This window comes from Triticum urartu, chromosome 6A (genome assembly GCF_056163025.1).
Source record: "Triticum urartu cultivar PI428250 chromosome 6A, HENAU_Tu73, whole genome shotgun sequence".
Classification (NCBI taxonomy): domain Eukaryota; kingdom Viridiplantae; phylum Streptophyta; class Magnoliopsida; order Poales; family Poaceae; genus Triticum; species Triticum urartu.
In genome coordinates, this window is record NC_141878.1 from 583579764 (window position 1) to 583597572 (window position 17809).

Genomic DNA, 17809 nt, shown 5'->3' on the forward strand with positions numbered 1-17809 from the left:
GCTAGGCTCGTCAAGTTTAACCCGAGTACTCTGCGTGTGCAAAACTGGCTTGCACCCGCTGTATGTGAACGTAGAGCTTATCACACCCAATCATCACGTGGTTTCTCGGCACGACAAACTGTAGCAACAGTGCATACTCAGGGAGAACACTTATACCTTGAAATTTAGTGAGAGATCATCTTATAATGCTACTGCCGAACTAAGCAAAATAAGATGCATAAAGGATAAACATCACATGCAATCAATATAAGTGATATGATATGGCCATCATCATCTTGTGCCTTTGATCTCCATCTCCAAAGCACCGTCATGATCACCATCGTCACCGGCTTGACACCTTGATCTCCATCGAAGCATCGTTGTCGTCTCGCCAACTATTGCTTCTACGACTATCACTACCGCTTAGTGATAAAGTAAAGAAATTACATGGCGATTGCATTTCATACAATAAAGCGACAACCATATGGCTCATGCCAGCTGCCGATAACTGTGTTACAAAACATGATCATCTCATACAATAAAATTTAGCATCATGTCTTGACCATATCACATCACAACGTGCCCTGCAAAAACAAGTTAGACGTCCTCTACTTTGTTGTTGCAAGTTTTACGTGGCTGCTACGGGCTGAGCAAGAACCGTTCTTACCTACGCATCAAAAACCACAACGCAGTATAGTGATTGCTTTTTGATCTTCAGAAAGAACCCTGTTCATTGAATCCGATTCAACTGAAGTTGGAGAAACTGACACCCACCAGCCACCTATGTGCGAAGCACATCGGTAGAACCAGTCTCACGTAAGCGTACGCGTAATGTTGGTCTGGGCCGCTTCATCCAACAATACCGTCAAATCAATAAACAACTAGTGAAGGCAAGTAATATGTATATACCCATGCCCACAACTCCTTTGTGTTCTACTCGTGCATATAACATCTACGCATAGACCTGGCTCGGATGCCACTGTTGGGGAACGCAGTAATTTCAAAAAAATCCTACGCACATGCAAGATCTATCATGGTGATGTATAGCAACGAGAGGGTAAGAGTGTTGTCCACGTACCCTTGTAGACCGTAAGTGGAAGCGTTATGACAACGCGGTTGAGGTAGTCGTATGTCTTCACGATCCGACCGATCCTAGTACCGAAAGTACGGCACCTCCGTGATCTGCACACGTTCGGCTTGGTGACATCCCATGAACTCTCGATCCAGCTGAGTGTCAAGGGAGAGCTTCGGCAACACGACGGCATGATGACAGTGATGATGAAGCTATCGTCGCAGGGCTTCCACTACTAGGGAAAACCTTATACACCGAATCTTAGCAGCAACGTGGTTTAAAAACAGACGATACTGCTAATTAGCAGTAGCGAGCTCTAGAGAGCAGCACTACTAATATCTAAGTAGCAGTAGCGCTCTATGCGGAACAAGCGCTACTACTATATTTGCCACGGTGTTGCCTCCCGGCTAGATATAGTAGTAGCGACCTTCCGGGGGACACGCTACTGCTAAAGTACTTAGTAGCAGCATTTTTTCTTAAAAACTCGCTGCAGCTAAGTATCATCGCAACTAATTAAGTTTAGTCCCATACCGCTAAGCGAACAAGGTGTTTACCACCTTAAATATGTTACTTCTCAACCTATCTCAAGCACTTGGTCTTCATTGAACTATATGTGTATGATTTGTAGCTGCAACATGAATCCTCGCCTGTACCTATACAGGTACAGTGAGGATTCATGTTGACTATTTAGATTCTACACAAAAAAGATCAATGATGACCAATGTATATTTTTGATGTTTTCACATTGCTTAGACTTACAGCGTTTTTTCAGGATAAGGCGTTACTGATTTTGGGATAAACAAAAGAAATAACTGCTTCCATTAGCGGTAGCATTTTTATGTAAAACGCGCTATAAATAAGTTAGCTATAGCGCGTTTTCCTTACGAGCGCTACAGCTAGTTCGACTTAACCACCACCCCCGGCTCAAAATTTCGCTAAGTCCTCCTTTCCCCCCTGTTCCCCTACTCCTGTCGTGCCGCGCCGCCCGAGCCCGAGCCTCCCCTCACCGCCGCCGCCCGAGCCCGCCCTCAACCTCACCGCCGCCGCCCGCCGCCGCTCTCAACCTCATCGTCGCCGCCCTCGACCTCACTGCCGCCGCCCGAGCCCGCCCAGGACCGCCGCCTCCCATATCCCGAGCCCGCTCTCGCCGCCCCTACCTCCATCACCGAGCACCTCCCCGCCATCGTCTCTCCCCTCTCTGTAAGCCCCCCACCCCTCCCCCACCCCCTCTGTCTTTGCTTAGTTAGTAGATGATTTTAGTAGTAGTAGATGTTAATTTAGGGTTCATAGATAATGATAGTAGTAGATATTAATTAGTAGTAGTGATGGTAAACTAGTTGTATAATTAGCAGTAGTAGATGTTAATTAGTAGTAGTAGATGTACTAGTTTCTTTCTATTTATAGTAAGTTTATATTTAGTAAGAACGAGTTGAATTAATAGAACTAGTTTAGTTTTAGTTGAACTAGTTTAGTAAGTAAATTAATAAACTAGTTGAATTAATAGAACTAATGTATTTTTAGTAAGAAAATTAAAATAAATAGTTGAACTACTTTATTTTTAGAAAGAACTAGTTTTTTCTATTTATAGTAAGTTTATATTTAGTAAGAACTAGTTGAATTAATAGAACTAGTTGAACATGTCATATCTGTTGTTATTTTTTAGTTTAAGCAATTATTCGGGATGTACTAGTTGAATTAATAGGGTTTTTGCTTTTGCAGAAATCAAGGAGCCCCTCCATCATCCCCGCTGTCGTCCCCGTTACCGACCCCCTCCGACCTCGAGGTGAGACCAGGCAAATCTCCATGTCAATATGAGTCCTTTATGAGTTTCAGGCGCTTGTTTTGCCGGAGTGCCCGGTCATGTTTTGGTTACACCTCCGAGTGGCCTATGTTTTGCCGGAGTGTTGATTAATTTCCGTTCCGGCAAATTTCAGGCGCTTGATATGTCCTTTTTTAGCAAAGGTCATGCCAGATTTTTCCGTGAATTCTGGCATGACTTGTGCTAGAATATGTAGGAAATATCGAGTGGCCTGGATTTTCTCAAAAAATAATGATCTAATTTAGGTTTTTTAGTACATATATTTAATTGTACAAGTTTAATATTTGAATTATGAACGTAGGAAATGTCGTACTCGGACGACGACAGTCTCCCGGGGGAGTGCAGCTGGTGCCACGACGATCGAGGTATGTGCGACAAGTTCGTTGAGCTGGATGAAGATCGGCGCTTCAGCATTAAGCTCGAGGAGACCTTCGATGTTGAAACGGTACACAACAACGACAAGTGTTTTTTCGTAATTAAGCATGACTTCAACAATTTCAACGTCTAATTTTCATCTTTTACAATTCGACTAGCTTATCCCATGCCATGCAAGACGTTGTGTCTTGGAGAGGATGGGTTTTGAAGACCATGAAAATTTTGAAACAAAAAAAATACACCTAAGGACCCATCATGATATCGATTTTGAAGTAAATCTGTACAATTCTCAGAGCGTAACCCATTTTGGTTGCCAAAATTGGGAAGCACTTTGCAAAATGTATGGTTTTTATGAGGGTATGATTGTCACCATGGATCTTGGTAATCCTGACATCGAGCAAGACAATATGGACATTTGGGTCCTTGTTGATACGTTTCCGATTCTACCGCAATGTGAGTTTCTCAAACATAGTTATTAACTAATTTATATTGTTTATTTCAAAATAGATGACAGCTTATTTCCATTGACAGCTTATTTTGAATCTTCAAAGAATGTGCAGAAGATGGTAGACAAAACCCACTACATTGATGGCTCCGAATTAACTTATAAGGAGAAAAGTCATCTGATTGCTTATTGTACTTTTCTTGAGAATTACAATACCTATTATCGAACTCCTCCAAATTATCGTGAATACGTGCCACTAGTGCACGTGTTGAACCACGGTAACTTCTATGGAGATACCCTGGTAACATTTTTTACAATTACGACATCCGTGCATCTTTAGCATACTTCTAAAACTAGTACATCATTGCTAACTACGAAGTTATTACTATGTTTTTCAACAGGAAATCCCGATGGATTGTGTGCCTCATCTAATGTATCAGAATGGTCGCCTTGCAGTTATGAACCTACAGCCAGGTCAATCTAAAGAGCTCACCTGTGCATATCGGATTTCTAAAACCGGTGAACACATGCTAATCAAAGAATGGAAAAAATGTTTGGACATTCGCAAGGAGGTTCTTGGAAGTAACATTAAGCGAAAGGCAAGAATTGGAGACAGGATAATCTCCATTCTCCATAATGGAGAGTCAGGGGCTATCTTGTTTTTTGCTATTTTACCTTAGATAATATAGTAGGTCCTAAGAGAATGTAGTAGGTCCTATGAGGTACAATATGTTTATTATGTGATACAATGTGTTAGAGTTGATGACGAGGAGTACTTGTGATTACGACTAGTGACCAATTTGCTATGTGATGTCTCATTGATGAAAAGGATGATCTTGAGGAGGTGTTATATGACAATGATGTATTATGATGATAAGTTGTTAATGATATGATGATGATGATATTTATTACATCACGGGGTGAAAGAACCACGGATTAGTTTCAAGTGGATGTCCATCCACTTGAAACTAGTCCACGGTTCTTTCACCCCGTGATGTAATAACTCATTATGATTTCAAAACAATTTCTAAATTCCTGTTGTATGAAAACTTGTGTAAAGGTGTACGAATACAACATGAAATAAAAAAGAAATAAAATACGAAATAATAGTAGCAGCGCGGGCAGGGAGAAGCGCTACTACTAATTACCAGTAGCGCACCTCCAGGAACACGCTACTACTAAGCCGATTTAGCAGTAGCGCGGGCGGAGGCATGCTACTGCTATACGTTAGCTATAGCACCTTATCAATAGCGCATCGACCCGCGCTACTGATAGGCCTAAAACCCGCGCTGCTGTTAGGCTTTTCCCTAGTAGTGTTCGCCTAAGCACTACGATGATATGACCTAGGTGGATTACGGTGGAGAGGGGCACCGCACAGGGCTAAGGGGTCAATGATCAACTTATGTCTATGGGGTGCCCCCTCCCCCATATATAAAGGAGTGGAGGAGGGGGGAGAGGGCCGGCCTCCTAGGCGCGCCCAAGGGGGGAGTCCTACTGCCGGTGGGAGTAGGATTCCCCTTTCCCTAGTTGGAGTAGGAGAGGGAAGGAAGGGGGAAGGAGAGAAGGAAAGGGGGCCCGACCCCCCTCCCAATTTGGATTGGGCTTGGGGGGCGTCCCCACCTTGGCCGCCTCCTCCTCCTTTACACTATGGCCCATTAAGGCCCATGGACTCCCCGGGGGGTTCCGGTAACCCCCCGGTACTCTGGTATATGCCCGAACTCTCTCGAAACCTTTCCGATGTCCAAACATAGTCATCCAATAGATCGATCTTTATGCCTTGACCATTTTGAGACTCCTTGTCATGTCCGTGATCACATCCGGGACTCCGAACTACCTTCGGTACATCAAAACACATAAACTCATAATACCGATCGTCACCGAATGTTAAGCGTGCGGACCCTACGGGTTCGAAAACTATGTAGACATGACCGAGACACGTCTCTGGTCAATAACCAATAGTGGAACCTGGATGTTCATATTGGCTCCCACATATTCTACAAAGATCTTTCTCAGTCAAACCGCATATCGATATACATTGTTCCCGTTGTCATCGGTATGTTACTTGCCCGAGATTCGATCGTCGGTATCTCAATACCTAATTCAATCTCGTTACTGGCAAGTCTCTTTACTCGTTCCGTAATGCATCATCCTGCAACTAACTCATTAGTCACATTGCTTGCAAGGCTTATATTGATGTGCATTACCGAGAGGGCCAGAGATACCTCTCCGACAATCGGAGTGACAAATACTAATATCGATCTATGCCAACTCAACAAACACCATCGGAGACACCTGTAGAGCACCTTTATAATCACCCAGTTAGGTTGTGACATTTGGTAGCACACAAAGTGTTCCTCTGGTATTTGGGAGTTGCATGATCTCATAGTCTTAGGAACATGTATAAGTTATGGAGAAAGCAATAGCAACAAACTAAACGATCATCGTGCTAAGCTAATGGATGGGTCAAGTCAATCACATCATTCTCTAATGATGTGATCCTGTTAATCAAATGACAACTCATGTCTATGGTTAGGAAATATAACCATCATTGATTCAACGAGCTAGTCAAGTAGAGGCATACTAGTGACATTATGTTTGTCTATGTATTCACACATGTACTAAGTTTCCTGTTAATACAATTCTAGCATGAATAATAAACATTTATCGTGATATAAGGAAATATAAATAACAACTTTATTATTGCCTCTAGGGCATATTTCCTTCAAGGAGGAGGAGGGCGAGGAGGAGGGTGAAGGGGACGTTGACCCCGAGTTGTGGGGAGACTTTCCGTCAGGTGCTCCGAAGGGGTGGCTGCGTGGTATTGCAGAACTACCTACACCACCTTCTATCGAGGCCAACAAGTGGCTCATTGAACCCAAGGGGAGAGAGTAAGTGCCTCTCAATCATATTTTGAACACATGACAACATTTTCTTAGTGTACACATGCTAATTCTTTGATTCTTTTGCAGGAACTGGATCCTTCACGGACAGGGTCGTAAACCGAACGACCTTATTACTGTCCTGTTGAAGGAGTTTTGGCCGGGCCTATTCTGCCCGTGGCCAGACAGGGACCCGCAGCTGCGGGTTTTGGCCACGAGTTGGGCCCACTACGAGGCTTCCAGCCACGCAGAGTACGGGACGGCCGCTAGGGCCGTGGTCACCAAATTTTGGGTAAGTTCTCTTCAGAATCACTTGTCTTCAGTTTCGTTCATAGTTTATCATCCAATCACTCAATGCATGCTTTGTTTGCTTCTGGTTTTATGCATGATTGCAGCAATTCTATAGAGTTCTTGACGAGCACAAGGCCAAAGCCGACGTGGTCTTGCTGGCTGCAACGAAGAAGAAAGCTCGTCAGTAGCAGTACGAGGTGCGCTGGGTTGCCGTCTCGCACTTCTACCACACCTACCTTCATCAAAAGATGAGCAAAAGTGAAGCGCAGAAGCAAGGACTTACCTTGAACAGGGAACGGTACATGAAGGTAATATTAGAGACTTTTCATTCCAACATATAAGCAGTCAATATCATCATTTCGTGCTCACATGTCATGCTTACATTATGTAGGTTATTCCTCCCTGGTGCTTTGGAAAGGATGATGGATGAGCGCGTTTGGTGGATAGGTGGCTCGGTGAGGATGCATAGTTTTTTGCCAAGAGTAGTAAGGCCCGTGCTAGCCGTGGAAAAGACCGGACATGTGGCCAAGGAAACAGGAACCACTGGGGCTTCAAAGCCATGAAGGTATATCTATATGCATGATGCATTTTTGTTCTTCTTTTTACTGTCATGTTCTTATGTATGGCTAACTTCTACGCCGACGTTGCAGGAGGACAAGTTGAAGCGGCTGCTCTCAGACATTGAGTCATGGAAGCTGGCCTGTCGGTGTCAAAACCGACGGATCTCGGGTAGGGGGTCCCGAACTGTGCGTCTAGGCCGGATGGTAATAGGAGGCAGGGGACATAATGTTTTACCTAGGTTCGGGCCCTCTTGATGGAGGTAAAACCCTACGTCCTGCTTGATTAATATTGATGATATGGGTAGTATAAGACTAGATCTACCACGAGATCAGAGAGGCTAAACCCTAGAAGCTAGCCTATGGTATGATTGTATGTATATGATCTATCGACTAGCCTGGCCTCGGTTTATATAATGCACCAGAGGCCTAGGATAACAAGAGTCCTAGCCGAATACGCCGGTGGGGAGGAGTCCTTGTCTTGATCGCCAAGTCTTGTGGAATCTTCCTTGTATGCGGCAGCTGTCCGAACTGGCCCATGAGTATACGGCCATGGGGGTCCTCGGCCCAATCTAACAGATCGGGAGATGACGTGGTGAGTACCCCCTAGTCCAGGACACCGTCAGTAGCCCCCTGAACCGGTCTTCAAGTTAGGGACGCTCCTCGATTCTTCCGAACCGTTCTTCATCTTCGATCGTCGGTCTTGAAAACTGGTTTCAACAAATCTTCTCATCTTCGATCTTGAGGATCACCGAAATGCATTCGGCGAGTTTACACGTCGGGTATCCGAGGAGCCCCTTTAAGTTTCCGGCCTTTATCAATGCCTTGTTATTTTTATGCCACACCTCGGGTTTGAATTTGTTCCCGGGAGGCAGCGTCCTTTTGCGTTCGAGCTCCAACGCCGGACTGCATTTGAGGTATCTTTTGCAGCCGAGCACCAACGCCGGACCGCTTCCCAGCTCTAATGTCGGAATGTATCCGAGCTCCAACGCCGGACTATGTATCCGAGCTCCAACGCCAGACTGTATCCGAGCTCCAACGCCGGACTGTATCCGAGGTGTCGTAAATCACCTTGGTTCAAAGAAGTTTGAAGGAGTTTAGCCGAGCTTAATGACGGAAATGCCCTCTATGGAGCCAGCCGCTAGCGCCCGAGCTTTAGTCCCGATGTGGGCCGATTTTTGTCAATATTTTTGATTGGTGCAATTTATTCTCTGCCGAGATATATAGTTAGTAGCCCTCAAGGTGGGTATCGGTCTAAAACCCGAGATGCACATGAAGGATGACATAAGACCGCTGATCCCAGTAACCGCTGAGACTCAGGCTGATTTGCAAAATCGGCCTGAGGATCAAGTCCTAGCTCAGCAGAATACTTCGAGACACTAAAAGAGGCGTGCTCAGTCCTCGAGACTCAGGTTGGGTGCGGCCGACCAACCTGAGGATCAAAATCTCCTCGGAAACTATATTGCACATAAAATTTTCTGCATTGAATAGGCAATGCAGTAGCCCCCGAGACACTAGTCGGGTGGCAACACCAGATTAGGGGATCGATGTGCCCCTTTAATATTTGTAAATAATAAGCCCGAAGCCCAGTAGCCCCCGAGCCTTAATGCGGGCACGGGTGGCCGAATTAAGGATCGATATGCATAGTAAAATCACAAATTATGTGTAATGACTCTATGTATCCAAGTACTTTACGTCATTAATGCTCGGATCCGCATTGTACAAAACTTTGTTGACCGACCATCAGCTTCCACCTCCTCGGCCAATAGCCGAGGAGTGTTTGTCCTACTTTATAAAGCCTTTATGAGGGCAAAGATTTACGACAAACAAGGCAATCTGGCCACACGGTTTTATAAACAAAGGTACGTAGAGAGATATGTTATATTACTGTTTAATCAGAAGAAATGTCTTCCAAAGAAAATAGTCCCGCTATCGGTTCCTTTCTTTGGGTTGTCATGCTAAGCATGATCATGAAACCTCAGCTCCAATGTAAGAGCAAAATATCGAGGATTTAGTTTGGGAGGCCGGTTAATAGCCCCCGGTAGTGTTCGGCGACAGTCGAGGTCAAGCCGTAAACACTTCGGCCATTGTTATGAATGGCCCGTCATTTAACACCATCATCGGATCGCTGACCAGTTTACGCTTATTGTGATAGTCAATTTTCGGCTTTATCCACTGAGGTGCTTAACCATGTGAGCTGGAAGCACAATCACAGTGGTTCTCCCTTTGCACACCTAGCCGAACAAAGCGGAATGTAGGAGGCAAGCGCAGGAGCCGGGCAACCCAACTATTGACCGAAGACACAATTCGAAACTGATGCATATATAGCAATATCCGAGAATGTTTTTGCCGAATCTCTAAAGGTGTCCGGCGTTGCACTGCGAGACTTGTGCTGAAAACACACAAATAGTTTAAAAGTGCCATAAGCTTGGAAAACCAAAAAACGTCAGTAAAAACTTGACGTCCGAACAAGATCAAGTGTTCGGTGTCAATCCGAAAATTGGCCTTAGCAAAAGAAGTGCTTCTGTCATGCTTTAACATGATACATCCTATCTCAAGACTATAAGCGGGTCAGCCTACGGCTTCAACCTCCTATCCCGAGGGCGGAGTACTTCTCATTAGGCCAGTTTAGCAAACTAAACTCTAGCGGCTTTGAGAGAGAAATTAGGCTCACCAGCTAGTGACCACACGCTCGTGTCAAAAAAAGGAGTGATAGATAATAAAAATAATAATAAAACTTTGCAACGACTAAGAAGAAGAACACTTATCATAAAACGGCTCATATAAATTTAAGAGCCCCCAAGTGACTTGGGTAAAAGAATGATTGCATGTACCGAAGTACTTATATCATATCTATGTTCAACCAAACTTTAAACGCGTCTTAACCAACCGTCGGCTTCTCCCTCTTCGGTCAAGGACCGAAAAGTGTTATGTACTCCATCTGTCGAGAATATCGACGGTGTTTCCAATAACCAGGCAATCAGGCCATAAGGCTGTAACAGACAAAGCGCGCTCAGGGAACTTATGCTATATTACTACGAAGTGTAAGAAGCATCTTCGAAGAAAATAGTACCCCCACCGATACCTTTCTTCGGTGCTTATTGTTACTATGAGACTTGTGCAATAGATTTTTTGTACTCAGGAGTTTCGTTGTGTGCCGACCATCATTAAAAACTATAAGAGCGCTAGCTTTCGGCTTCACCCAGTCTGAGGTCCGGCTCGGATGACCCGATCGTGACAATCGCAGAGGTGCTCCCTTTACTCCCTAGCCGAACAATCGGGAACGTAGGGGTAAACACAGGAGCAAGGCAACCCAGCTTGCAAATCCCTTAAATCAATATGGTGCATATTGTGGCATAATACACGAACAAGGAACGAAGCCATACAAGTATAATCATATGCAAGAGGAAAAGCTTCATGAAGGAAGCCCCCAAATGAATTGGGTATTTGAATTTATGCGTCACAAACAAAGTTTGGACAAGGAAATTTTTTACAAGCAACTTTTTTCCAAAAAAGTATAATGCTTGGTCGAACCGAACACAAGTTAGAAATTAAAGCTTTGAGCATGAAAGCGACTTAGCTAGTTAATGTGTTCGGTATTGATGACGCGGTCCGAGCTTGATGCGGGGCAAGGTTCCATCCCCCAAGCCGGTCCCGAGGTGGCGGAGCGGAGAGCTCGACACGCTGAAGTGGTGACATAGCACGGTCAATGCAGACCGGCAGAGTGACGCCGAAGTCCCCGGATCATTTTCCCGTGCACAAAAAATAGTGCAAACCGGAGATAATAGTAATAATGATAATTAAAAAGTCATTGCATAATAAATAATTTATGCAAAGTGAGTAATGAAAGAAATATGGCCTGGCGCCGAAGTCAATGTCGATGCAGGGCGTCGGCGTGATGCGGTAAAGGCGTGGCAAAGCTTGAATTCGCAGGTCGGTCCGAGCTCCGGATGCGGCGTTCGCCGGACTATGTACGGAAACTGACCGAACCATCATGCGACTGTCGTCAATGCGGCCACCATTTGATAGACCTGTGTACATATGACGGACAAACCAAAGTAATAATTCCTTGGAAAAAATGAACCCAAACAAGCAAAAAATACTGGGATTAATAACACCTGGTTTATTTGTTGTAGCAATCCGAAGGAAGGTGATTCCCAAAATTAGGACTCGATCCGCACACCCATTGCCTGATGGGCAATAAAACGACGGCATGGCAATGCTGGCAATGGTTGGCTCGCCGAGGCAAAGCTCTCGGCCCAGCTAACGTGACGGAGCTGGTCGGCTAGTGACGCCGAAGGGTCCGGAGTAGGTTGATGAAGAAAAGGCGAAGCCCCCAGTCCAGTCGAGATGTCGAAGCCTCGATGTCAGCCGATGAGTCGAAGTAGGTCGGCGTGATGGACACCAGCTTGAAGAAGCAATAGTGCGGCCCTGCCGATGCAGGTCGTGATGTGGTCGATGCCGGCTTGATGACGCGACCGTGCGGCGATGCCGGTATGCCCGCTCCGTGTAATCCGTGGGGCGGAGATGTTGGTGATGATTTATCCTTTGTGATGCCGGACTCTTGTTCGGCTTGCCGAGATGATGATCCGAAGAAGTTGAGCTCGGCTCAACAAAGTGACGACGTGTCTAGCGCAGGTCGGCAGCCGTGGAGCAATATTGCCGGACTGGTTTGACACCAGCATGATGTTGAAGATCATGTTCAAAAGATCTTAAAGTTAGTGGGATGTGTTCGGAAACAAAACACAATACCCCATACAAAACTTCCTTCAAAAAGGATGTCCGAAATCCCGTTCATAAAAAAGACGAACTCGGGTCGGATTCGTTTTCGCGCAGAAAACAGATCCGAAAAGTGATGCACTAATCAGAAGGTTCCCGGAGTTTGGACGGTCAGATCGAGCTGAAATTTTGAGAGGTGGTAGATATAGGAATTCCGCAGCCGATCAACGGTTGGATCTTCCAAAGGACGTCCGAGCTAGAAGCTGGACACCACGCCCTAAACTCATCCAGATTCCCGTCCAGATTTGACAGGGCTCCGGTATATCGTGGATTGCCAGAGATTCCTCCATCAGAACTCGACGAAATTTTCTAGGGTTGTTGTAGACTCAATTCCGCACAATTCCACCAAAGCGATCGTCAAAGCGATACTCGAGGAGGTGGTGGCGGCAGATACGAGTTCACTGTCCAGAAAAACAGCACGGTCGCTTGAGGGCAATGTTGACGTTGAGCCGCCGAGCTCCATGGACGATTCCTCCATGATCTTGATAGAGATCGGAGTTGATGTTTGATGAAGGTCCTCGTCCGAAGACGGGCGGCAGTTCTTGGTCGAACCAAGGTGACCAATCGAGCTGGTGACGAGGATGCCGAAGTCGCAGTTGATCTGCAGGAGAGCCATCGATCCTTTTGTCGATCACACAGCGAAACTATCAATGAAAGCACCAATGTCGGTGTCAAAACCGGCGGATCTCGGGTAGGGGGTCCCGAATTGTGCGTCTAGTCTGAATGGTAACAGGAGGCAGGGGACACAATGTTTTACCCAGTTTCGGACCCTCTTAATGGAGGTAAAATCCTACGTCCTGCTTGATTAATATTGATGATATGGGTAGTACAAGAGTAGATCTACCACGAGATCAGAGAGGCTAAACCCTAGAAGCTAGCCTATGGTATGATTGTATGTATATGATCTATCAACTAGCCTAGCCTCGGTTTATATAATGCACCAGAGGCCTAGGATAACAAGAGTTCTAGCCGAATACGCCGGTGGGGAGGAGTCCTTGTCTTGATCGCCAAGTCTTGTGGAATCTTCCTTGTATGCGGCAGCTGTCCGAACTGGCCCATGAGTATACGGCCATGGGGGTCCTCGGCCCAATCTAACAGATCGGAAGATGACGTGGTGAGTACCCCCTAATCCAGGACACCGTTATGGCCCGTGAGCGGAGTGATGGCAAGGACGGCGAGAGCCAGTACTACGGCAAAACCGAGGAGCACCAAGAGTCTTACACTCAACAGTTTCAGAGGTTGCATCCGGATGTTCCTGACGTCGCCCAGTCTCAGATCGACGACACAGCGGTGGTGGCCATCGAGGGGAAGCCCCATGGCCAGTATTCGTGTTTCAATGGCTTGATCACTCCTTCGGTCTCGTACACACGGCTTCGGGCTACCAACCCAAGCCCGTTAGAGAGTACGGGGCATTCGCAGCCTCCCTTAGCCCGCCAACATATTGTAAGTACTTCCCCTTTATCTTCTTTCTCTCTAACTTTCTCAGTTTATTGTCAGCATTGCTCACTTAGAAACAACCTAAATTTTGTAGGCATATAAGGCCTTTGTCGAGCATAGGAATCTCGAGGTGCGGGAGTACTTGCAATGAGTGAAGGCAAACGATGATTACAACCATCAGATGATGATGGTTAGTTTTGCCCTCTTAAAATCAAGCTAAACTTTTGCACTTTCATTCCTTCTGACCTTCTAGTTTGCTTATTTAACTAACATCCAGGCTATGTTGGCGTCTTGGAGTAACCGCACGGATCCACCACAAATGGGACCCCCACCACCACCTGCGGGAGAACCCCCACACGTGTCCACGTTCGATGAGTGGGTGGCACTAGGCAGTGATAGTCCGGTTAGTACATTTGCCTAACAACTGACAAACTAGTTCTCGTTCATTCAACACTATCATATCATATTTACCGTTAGAATCTTCTCTCAAACATGTAGGGGACCGGTGGCTCGACTCCTGCTTTGTCGACCCCAGTCACTCCGATCTGGCAGAGTGGTGTTGGTCTTGGCGGTGGCGGTTTTGGTGGAGGTGGTCTTGGTGGTGGTGGTTTTGGCGGTGGTGGTCTTGGCGGTGGTGGTTTTGGTGGCGGTGGTCTTGCTTGATGTCGTTGATGATACCCGTGCATGTGGCCGTCATGCCATACCTTTCATGTTCCTACTTGCTAGTTTCTTTAGATGATGATAACGATGTTCCATGTCTTGCAATACTTATGTTCATGAAGTTTCGGTAGTGAAGATCTTTAGATGATGAGCTTGAGTATGTTTAAATGATGATGATGATCTTTAGATGATGATGATGATCTTGAGTATCTTTATATGATGAACTGTCATATTTCTGCATAATCCCATATTTTCTGGTTCGAAATGATGTCAAAATAAATTGAAAAAGAGAAAACAGAGAAAAAAATAGCACAGATCTATGCCAACGGCAAAGCCGTCGGCACAGATATGCCCAGGACTGCCAGCGGCTGCCACGTGGCAGGGATGCCGTCGGCATAGATGGAAATCTATGCCGACAGCTCAGCCGCCAGCATATCTGTGCTGCCAGGAGCTCCCAGCAACTGCCACATGGCAGTTGCTGCTTTGTCGTCGTGTTTTGACGGCGTCGGCGGTTGCCGTCAGGTGGAAATCATTGCCGACGGCTTAGATATGCCGATGGCCGTACAGAGGTCGTCGGCATATATGCCTATGCCGACGGCTTTCCTATGCCGACGGTATGACACATCTACGCTGACGTGATCTACGCTGATGGGTGTATGCCGATGGTGGCCGTCGGCATAGACCTAGGCCGACGGGTTTGGGGCCTATGGCGACGGCCGGCGGCCGGCGGCTTAGAGGGGCAGTCCGGTAGTGTTGTAGGATTTATCAGGGTTATGCTGGTTGGGGCGCTGGTTGTGGCGGCATCTGTTAAACCTAGTCAGTATCTTGGTTGGGTAGTCTGCACTTTAGAGGAGGGAGTGTGCACCGTAGGATTTGCTGCTGTGATGTAAGCTGGCAATAGCCTCGTGTCGGTTGTGAGACTTGGTGATTTCTAATAATGAAAATCGGAGAGGAAACTCTCTTTGTCAAAAAGAAAAACCTTTTGTAGGACCAGTCAGAGCTCATCATTATTGTGACGGAGTGACAGACTTCACAAGCTGCATAACCGCAAAGATACAATGCACGTCTGGAAATGCCCACACCAACCAAACCCCAAAACCGGCAAGGAATTACTGTAAACCACAGGACATAATTACCAGAGAATTAAAGGTCCTCGCGCGAGCGCTGTGACGAGGCAGGGGCAGTGCACCAACCCGCACGTCGTCCGGGCCACGCGGAGTAAATTCCGGCGACGACGGCATGCATGATCCAAGCAAGAGGGTCAGTCACTAGATGCACAAGTGCCTACCTAGACAGATCCGCTATAAATGGCGACGACACGCAACGTTTCAGTGCATCCACGAGGTCTAGGACTAGGTGCGCCAACACATACTACGGCAAGTGAGTGAAGTGGAGTGTGGAGCGCTAGCGGCAATGGCGGCCTCCTCGTGGCAAGTGGCTCTTCTCGCCTTCGCGGTCTGCGTGCTCCCAGCCCTGCAGTCGGCGAGCGCGGCCCGGGCCTTCTTCATCTTCGGCGACTCGCTGGTGGACAATGGCAACAACAACTACCTCATGACGTCGGCGCGCGCCGACTCGTGGCCCTACGGCATCGACACCCCGGACCACCGTGCCACGGGGAGGTTCTCCAACGGCAAGAACGTCGTCGACCTCATCAGTTGAGTAGCGACCTCGTGCATTCATGGACGCACTTCACCGGCCGTCGGTGGTATCTGTAGTTGAGGCTAACTGGTTGATTGGTTAACATTTAACAATGTTGCACGCAGGCGAGCAGATAGGATCCGTGCCGGTGCTGCCGTACCTGAGCCCGGAGCTAGACGGCGAGAACCTGCTCGTCGGCGCCAACTTCGCCTCCGCCGGCATCGGGATCCTCAACGACACCGGCATCCAGTTCGTACGTGCTTCCTTCACCGATCCATCCATCATTTAATGCACACTTCATTCAATAATTAACCCTACTGTACACACACTCTAATGCATCATCGTGCAGGCCAACATCATCCGGATCTCGAAGCAGCTGACCTACTTCGAGCAGTACAAGCACCGGCTGGCCAAGCTCTACGGCCCGGAGCGGGCGGCGCGGGTGGTCGGCGGCGCGCTGACGCTCATCACGCTCGGCGGCAACGACTTCGTCAACAACTACTACCTGGTGCCCTACTCGGCCCGCTCCCGGGAGTTCTCCCTCCCCGACTACATCAAGTACATTTTGTCCGAGTACAAGCAGGTGCTCCGCCGCATCCACGGCCTCGGCGCGCGCCGCATCCTCGTCACCGGCGTCGGCCCCATCGGCTGCGTGCCCGCCGAGCTCGCCATGCACAGCCTCGACGGCAGCTGCGACCCCGAGCTGCAGCGCGCGTCCGAGGCCTACAACCCGCAGATGGAGGCCATGCTCAACCAGCTCAACGCCGAGGTCGGCAGCGGGAACGGCAACGGCGCGGTGTTCGTGGCAGTGAACACGCGCCGCGCGCACGACGACTTCATCGCCGACCCCAAGGCATACGGCTTCGTCACCGCCACCGAGGCCTGCTGCGGCCAGGGCCGGTTCAACGGCATCGGCATCTGCACCATGGTGTCCAGCCTCTGCGCCAACCGCGACGAGTACGTGTTCTGGGACGCCTTCCACCCCACGGAGCGCGCCAACCGCCTCATCGCACAGAACTACCTCACCGGCTCCACCGACTACATCTCCCCCATGAACCTCTCCACCATCATCCACCTCGACCGACACCTCCACGACTAGCTAGCTAGCTACAACCACATTCATCCATGATCCGTCGCTCAGCCTCCTCGATTGCTCCATCATTTGCAGTTCCATCACTTGCTTGATGCTTTTTCATACATAGCAGCAGCAGCCTTCTTGATTTTGTCCAAGAAATTAAACGTTTATGTATTCAGTACGTGTGTTGTACGTGTCAGGCAGGTTCTAGCTAGTTTGTAATAATGCGTGCTCAGCTAGCTAGCAGATATATATATATATATATATATATATATATATATATATATATATATATATATATATATATATATATATATATATATATCCATGCATGGTTTGCTTGTGAGGTAACCTCCTACTCCTTGTGATGAATGTTGATGCTCATGTATTGTATTGAACGATGGATGTCGATTTGGATTCTCGATTGTTCTTGACAGGATTCAGTTTAGCCAGCCTTCATGACGCAGTAATTAATCTGACGAGATATAGACGGGCAGAAGTGCTACTACAACGTACCGGAACAAAGTCATGGGCTAGTGCTAGTACTACTACTAGTCGGGAGCAGTAGACCGCATGGTCTCCCTCTCCTGAGTCGTGAGGCCGGTCGTAATGGCGAGTATCATATACTGGTATCATATATATGATATTAGTGTATGATACTACATCCGTAGTGTATATAAGTTAGTATCATAGCTAACTTTATTTATTGCCATGCAAGACACATAGTAGTATATCATTTAATATGATACGGTATCATGATATGATACTCAATCCTCTCTTTTTTCATTTAATTCTATGTTACC

General features: G+C 47.1%; 1 protein-coding gene across 1 annotated transcript; it reads left to right on the top strand.

Moving 5' to 3' along the window:
• The first annotated feature begins 15619 nt into the window (after window positions 1–15619).
• LOC125515423 (GDSL esterase/lipase At5g33370) lies at window positions 15620–17442 on the top strand. The gene is made up of 3 exons (XM_048680893.2): window positions 15620–15947; window positions 16057–16184; window positions 16281–17442. The coding sequence occupies exons 1-3, from the start codon at window positions 15707–15709 to the stop codon at window positions 17028–17030; spliced, it is 1119 nt and encodes a 372-aa protein (XP_048536850.1). The 5' UTR covers window positions 15620–15706; the 3' UTR covers window positions 17031–17442.
• The last annotated feature ends 367 nt before the right edge of the window (window positions 17443–17809 follow it).